Source organism: Cheilinus undulatus, linkage group 11 (genome assembly GCF_018320785.1).
Source record: "Cheilinus undulatus linkage group 11, ASM1832078v1, whole genome shotgun sequence".
Taxonomy (NCBI): Eukaryota; Metazoa; Chordata; class Actinopteri; order Labriformes; family Labridae; genus Cheilinus; species Cheilinus undulatus.
In genome coordinates this window covers 41,172,999-41,180,458 of record NC_054875.1, presented here as the reverse complement: position 1 = coordinate 41,180,458, position 7,460 = coordinate 41,172,999, and the positions used below count along the sequence as shown (strand labels likewise).

Sequence of the window (7,460 nt, the reverse complement as noted above, 5' to 3'; positions counted from 1 at the left end):
ACAATGGCATTATGCAGTATGTTAATGTCAAAATCACTAAATCTGATTCCACAGATTTAAACACAAAGTGAAGAATTAAAGTGGCTTCGGCTGTGCTCATCATCTCAAATCAAGAACAATTCAAGACGAAGGTCTGTTGCAGTACTAGAAGAGTCATTTTTTCACAGGTAGAATGCTTTTTTATAACCTGATCTCAGGCTTCAGAGCAGAATGTGTCGTGTGCTCAGGATGTACTAGCACATTTTACGAACCATACAGTAACAGGAAGTTTAAACCCACCATAGGTCACCTCTTCAGTTTCCTGTGATGATCACTTTGAAGTTGTTCGGGTGGCTGTTCACATCAAAATGAGGATGCTGTGTCTGTTTTTGCTTTTTCATGGTGAGTCGGATGTAATTCTCTTTATTTCAATTGATATGCCTTTTTTTTAAAAAGAAACACAAGTTTCCATTGGGAAAGTAACAATTCATTTTTGACACAATATATTGTACTGTCTGTTGTTGTTTATTATGACTGTTTAAATGACCCTAAACTTTGTTTGTAACTCAAAGATGAAAAGTAAATACCTCATTTAGTTTAAGAACTATTTTCCTGAATGACAGCATACGTTTAGATTCATTTTTGCATCAGAATCTCAGAATTTTTCCTACCTTGTACTGGAAAAAAGGAGCATGATTTGCCAAATATGTGAAGCATTTGTTTCTGTCCGATAATGTTGGCACGATATTAGTATTAGCAGATTATAGCAAGATGAGTTAAATTTCAGTATTGACAGATAAGAAATTTTCTGCTGACATATATGGTAGATATAGCAACTGTACATATCATATCACCTGTAATAATGAGGGGTCCTGATTGAGATCCAGTTTTAACTATTCAAGGAAAATTGCAACTAAATTTTTCTGATACTTTTGACCAGATTTATTTAAGAAAGTTTGGACCTCAAATAGGACAAACCAAGTCAAAATTAAAGAGATAGTACAAACTAAACATCTTTTCAAGGGTTTTCGTAGACATTTTTGCAAAAAGTGTCTGTGCTATTCTTATGTACTTTTGTCTATCTAGTCACAGAGTTACTCTAATAACACTCAACAGACACAGATTTACTCTCATAACACTCAACAGACACAGAGTTACTCTAATAACACTCAACAGTCACAGAGTTACTCTAATAACACTCAGCAGACACAGATTTACTCTCATAACACCCAACAGTCACAGAGTTAATCAAATAACACCCAACAGTCACAGAGTTACTCTGATGACCACTCAACAGTCACAGAGTCACTCTAATAACACTCAACAGTCACAGAGTTAAATAACACTCAACAGACACAGAGTTACTCTAATAACACTCAACAGTCACAGAGTTACTCTAATAACACTCAGCAGACACAGATTTACTCTCATAACACCCAACAGTCACAGAGTTAATCAAATAACACCCAACAGTCACAGAGTTACTCTGATGACCACTCAACAGTCACAGAGTCACTCTAATAACACTCAACAGTCACAGAGTCACTCTGTTGACCACTCAACAGTCATGGAGTTACTGTGATAACACTCAATAGTCACAGAGTTGCGCTAATCACACTTAACAGTCACAGAGTTACTTTAATCACACTCAACAGACACAGAGTTACTCTAATAACACTCAACAGTCACAGAGTTACTCTGATGACCACTGAACATTCACAGAGTTACTCTGATGACCACTGAACATTCACAGAGTTACTCTAATAACACTCAACAGACACAGAGTTACTTTAATCACACTCAACAGACACAGAGTTACTCTGATGACCACTGAACATTCAGAGTTACTCTGATGACCACTGAACATTCACAGAGTTACTCTAATAACACTCAGCAGTCACAGAGTTACTCTAATAACACTTAACAGTCACAGAGTTACTTTAATCACACTCAACAGACACAGAGTTACTCTAATAACACTCAACAGTCACAGAGTTACTCTGATGACCACTGAACATTCAGAGTTACTCTGATGACCACTGAACATTCACAGAGTTACTCTAATAACACTCAACAGTCACAGAGTTACTTTAATAACTCTCAACAGTCACAGAGTTACTTTAATCACACTCAACAGTCACAGAGTTACTCAAATAACACTCAAGAGTCACAGAGTTACTTTAATCACACTCAACAGTCACAGAGTTACTCTAATAACTCTCAACAGTCACAGTTACCCTACTTTCAAGTCCATCAGTCCCAGCAGATGGCTCCTCAAATTGAATCTGATTCTGCTTGAGTTTTTTTTTTTTTTAACCTATAAAAGATTTTTTTCTGCATTTTTTTGTTGCTTAATGTCGTATTAGGTGGATTTATGTTGGTTCTATGTTTATGATTTAATAAAGTGTATGTTCTGCACCTGCTCTGTTTTTTAAATGCTCTGGTTTCTGAACAGGTGTTATATAAATCAATATTGGCTGACAATTATGTTCTTATTGGCCCTTGTTTTTCAGAGAGCCTGCCGCTTCGATGTGACACGAACCAGATCACGGCTCATTTTGCAGGAGAATTCATTCTTTCCTGCACATATGGTGCAGACAGTTATCGGTTTAGTAAAAAGTACTGGTGCCGAGGGGAGTCTAGAGACAACTGTGAGATTATACTGGATTCAGAAGGACGGGCTAAATCTACAATCACACACAGGTCTCGTATTGTGGATGCAGGAGGAACAAAGTTCTTTGTGAAAGTCACAAATCTCCAGTTCAGTGATACTGGTGCATACTGGGTTGGGATTGACAAAGTCTATGCTGACATCATGACTTCAGTTAAAGTGACTGTCACTGATGGTAAGTAGGAAGCATGATTAATGCAAATTTCACTGTGTCATTAATCTTCTCTGGACTGTATTTGGTCCCTTATTCTGCTATTCTGCCAAAATGAGTGCATTCAAGCATGTCTTACATTTCTTTGTCAGTTCCTGTCTCTAAGCCCAGACTTTGGCCCCTGAGTCCTCTGGAGAGCAGGCTGACATGTTGGGGACAGCCGGTGATGGTGCGCTGTGGTAGTGACTGGGGCACCAGCATCCGTTACACTTGGTACTATGAGCAGAACATGCTACGCCGCTCTTCAGACTTAAAGCTGTACTGTGGAAGACTGAAAAGGGACAACGTTGATTATTACTCTATCGCCAGTAATGACGTGAGCAGTCAAAGGAGTGAAACCCTCTCTGTGAAGGTTCTGATTCCTTCAGACAGTGACTGCATCTATGTCATTAAGATGCAAGGTAATAAACTCCTGTTATTATCTATGCAAAAATTTAAACTGCACAATTCTTTTTTCATGTGTTCCTCAAAAATGCATCAAAACATCGTGGCTGGACTTGAAAGGGGATGATCATGTCTGACTCCAAGCAGCCTGACAGAGCTTGAGCAGTTATGCAAAGAAGAAAGGCGTGCATTTTTTTTCTGCTTATTTTGCCATATCTTAGTGCAAGAATTTTTTAACAAGAGTTCAAGTATATTTATTAAGTATGTAAATTTCTTGTTCATATATGTTTGTATACTGGAAAATGGATGAGGTTATGGCATGCAATCTTGTTATATGCTCTCACTTATTTAAGCCAGTGTCAGTAAGCAGGATGTTAACCCACATAAAGTAACACCTATGTCGTTCATGATGAGACTGTGACATAATCTCACTTTTCTGTGTCTTGTAAACAAACCGCTTTGACACTTTTACATGTTTGCTCTAGCCTTGGCTCTTTTTCTTTTCTTTTGCTTTCTTTTTCTTTTATAGATCAGTTATGTTCAGTATAATTTAGCATTTTTGACAAAATCCCCAAAAACTCTTTAATGTCAACAGAATTCTAAGAGGTAACATCAATTAAATAAGAATATGTAACGTAAAATAAGTGCATAAATATTCACCTCCTTAAAGTCAGTATTTAGTAGATGAACCTTTGGCTGCAATCACAGCACTGAGTCTGTGTGGGCAGGTCTCAATCAGGCTCTCACATCTGGACACTGATATTGTACACCATTCTTCTTTGCAAAAGCTGCTCAAGCTCTGTCAGGTTACATGTGGATCCGGCGTGAACAGCCCTTTTCAAGTCCAGCCACAGATTTTATATTTGATTAAGGTGTTGGCTTTGACTCAGCCACTCCAGAACATTCTCCTCGTTGTCTGTAAACCATTTCTGTTTAGCTTTCTTCGTATGCTTCAGGTCACTGCCTTGCTTGCTGGAAAATAAATCTGCTCCCTCGCTGTAGTTCTCTTGAAGAAAGCATAAGATTTTCCTCCTGTGTTTTGCTGCATTCATTTTACCCTCTACCTTTAGGAGCCTTCCAGGGCCAGCTGATGAGAAGCATCCCCCCAGCATGATGCTGCCACCACCATGCTTCACAGTTTAACTCTCTAAGTTAAATCAGATGCACTGTACATGCTTACCTCCTCTATTCACAGTAAATCCAACAGATCTCATTAAGATATAAACATTAAATTCTGAAACACAATCTAATTTAAAAAGAATTTATAACGCACTTCAATCAAAAGCTGTATAGAACTTATTCCTGGGGTCTGGTCTGAGGCTTCATGTTCCTTTTTATCAATAGGTCAACCTGTTTATGACTGTGCTGACAGAATGACAACAACCACCATCTCAACAACCACCATCTCAACAACCACCATCTCAACAACCACCATCTCATCCACAATTTTAACCACGACTCCTTCCCTGACCACCTCCACATGCCCAGCTACCACAGAAATCCACACTGCAGCAACAAACCAATCTTCACCCGTCCTTCAGACTGATCAAGAACCTTTTTTCTGCAGGTAGCACAACTATTCCACTTTTCCCTTCCTTGAAAGAAAGAATAGCAAGAGATAAACTTCTTAAAATGATTACCAGTGATGAAATCTTTGTTTTTTTAGGACACTGATGGGGTTTCCATTGTGGTACACACTTCTACGCTGGATTATCTTTGCATCCTTGCTGATATTCTTGTGCACATTTCTCATTTGTATGAACTCACGACAAAAAAAACGTGCCAGAAGGAGGAGGAAGAGGCAGGCTCGATTCAGACATTTGGCTCGGTGACATCCATCATAGAGTGGCGTTTCTTTTCAAGTCCTATCAGCAGATGCCCTGGTTTTGTAATGTCAAGCTGAATCAAAGTTTTTTTTTTAGTAACGTGTTTATTTGAGTAGAGACAGGGCTGCAATGCATGGCAGCATGTTTATTGGACTGTCTCAATACTGCAGTTATGTTTTTATAAATTTTGTATGTGAGAAATTTGGATTTTTGGCACCACCACGTCGTTTATTCTGAAAACAATATCAGGTCCCTTTCAGTCACTTATGTCGTCTTAAGCTCCATAAAGTAATGGAGAAACATACCACAGACTTCCTAAAGTAGATAGCACTGAATTAAAATTGTGTGCACCTTATACACTGAAAAAAGTAAAACATTGGTTGAACCTAAAAGAAAATGAGGTAATCAATCACACGAAACATTTTGAATTGAATCAATTTTTTTTAATTAGGTAAATGTAAATTTTTTAAGTTCATAGAAACTATGTTTAAAGGTTTAGCAAACCTATTGTTTTAGATTGTCCTAAACTAAAATAAAAAATTTCCCTTAATCAACCGATATAAATATTCCACTCATTTGAACTCAAAATGTTTAAGTTCATACAACCATTTTATAAAGGTTGGTGGGGGCTGGAGCCATTCCCAGCCAGTTTAGAGTCACCATTTAACCTAATGAGCATTTTTTTGAAGGTTGGAGGAGGCCAGGGTACCCGGAGAGAACCCCCACGTGCACAGGGGGAACACGCTAACTCCGCACAGAAAGGCCCAGACCGGGAAGTGAACCAGCAGTCTTCTTACTGTGAGGCAACAGCGCTAACCCCTGCGCCACCATGCCTCTCACAAGCCTTGAAAGTCACCTCAACAAATTTTTCCTGACAACTCTTGCTTCTTTGGCCCAATGGGAGAGCAGAGATGTAATAAAGAGGACATATTTTGCCCTTTAAGACAAGTTTTTATTGGTCTCAGAGGTCCCCAAAACATGCCTGTGAAGTTTATTGCTGAAAAAACAGTAGTATAGGATCCTTGCAGGAAATGGATGTTGCTCTCCTGATGTTTCAGGCACTTCTATCCAAAGTTTGGGCTCTGACTGGGATTTGAACCATCAATCTCCCAGTCAAAAGTCAGCAGAGTAGCTAGGAAGGTCAGCAATCAAAATGTCCTTTTTAACATTTATTCAGGCATAACAGGCCACAACGGACGTGTTTCAACACGTAGGTCAATGCTGGATGCCCGTGCTGGAGTGTAGAGGGAGAGCCTCTCAGAAAGTGACGGCTGCTGTTGCATCAAGTGTTTTTTGAATCCACTCAGGATGTTGTTACGAATATGCATGAGCACAGCAGGCTTAATGCAATAAAAATACATTGATCCAATTTAATTTGGTGTCCAGCTGCCAGTTTAAATAAAAATAAAATAGGTTCAACCATCAAGATAATTTATAAGATTTAGATTTAATGAACAAATCAATAATTTTAGGCTGTTATAAAATGAAAAATCACATCAATCCTACAACAGCATTGTTTTACTTTTTTCAGTGTATAAACAGAACCATATAGGGAAGCCCTCATCCTTTCTCATGGACTCAAAAATGTGAGGAAAAAATAAATAGATAATTAAAAGAAAAGGGGAAAACAAATCCTTTAGCTACCTGTTAACAAGCTACAACATGGTGATCAATAGTGAAGCTAAAACATTAGCTAGCAGTCTGCAGCCATATAAAAGGCCTGAATTCTGCAGCCAGACTGTCTTGGGGAAAATTTTTACAATTTAGTCCAGGTGGAATCATTAACACTATTCTGCCTCTCAGCTGTATAAAGCAGGGACCCCAGGTTTGGCAGGTTGCAACATGATTTGGTACCAGATTTAGGTAAAATAATAAATGCTTGGACTAAAAGTAAAGACTAAAATGGGAGGACTTCTTATGGACTAAAACTAGACTAGATCTAAAAAGGATAGAAATGACTAAAATGTGACTAAAATGTGACTAAAACTAAAATGTGTTTCATTTAAAGACTAAAAATAAGAGTAAAATCAAAAATAGCTGCGAAAATTAACACTGCAATGCTGAAAAGTATAAAGAAGTTTTAGAGCAGCGTATGCTCCTATCCAGACAAGCTCCCTATCAGGGAAAGCCTTGCATATTTAAGACAATGCTAAGCCACATACCACATCCATCACAACAGCATGGCTTCACAATAGAAGACTCCGGGTGCTCAACTGGCCAGCCTGCAGTCCAGACCTTTAACCAACAGAAAACATTTTCTGCATCATTAAACGAAAAATCTGTCAAAGAAAACCCAGGACTGTTGAGCAGCTGGAATCATACATAAGACAAGAATGGGACAGCATTCCTCCCTAAAACTCCAGCAACTATCTCCCACTCCCCAGACGTT

At 38.5% G+C, this 7,460-nt stretch overlaps 1 protein-coding gene across 2 annotated transcripts; it reads left to right on the top strand.

Moving 5' to 3' along the window:
• The first annotated feature begins 329 nt into the window (after nucleotides 1-329).
• LOC121517830 lies at nucleotides 330-6,971 on the top strand. 2 transcript variants are annotated; one of them, XM_041799885.1, is made up of 5 exons: nucleotides 330-381; nucleotides 2,493-2,825; nucleotides 2,954-3,262; nucleotides 4,590-4,812; nucleotides 4,912-6,971. In XM_041799885.1, exons 1-5 carry the CDS (start codon nucleotides 348-350, stop codon nucleotides 5,075-5,077), a joined length of 1,065 nt encoding a protein of 354 aa, XP_041655819.1. In that variant the 5' UTR covers nucleotides 330-347; the 3' UTR covers nucleotides 5,078-6,971. The 2 variants fall into 2 exon arrangements, with proteins under 2 accessions (XP_041655819.1, XP_041655820.1); XM_041799886.1 differs by having other exon boundaries at nucleotides 4,316-4,812.
• The last annotated feature ends 489 nt before the right edge of the window (nucleotides 6,972-7,460 follow it).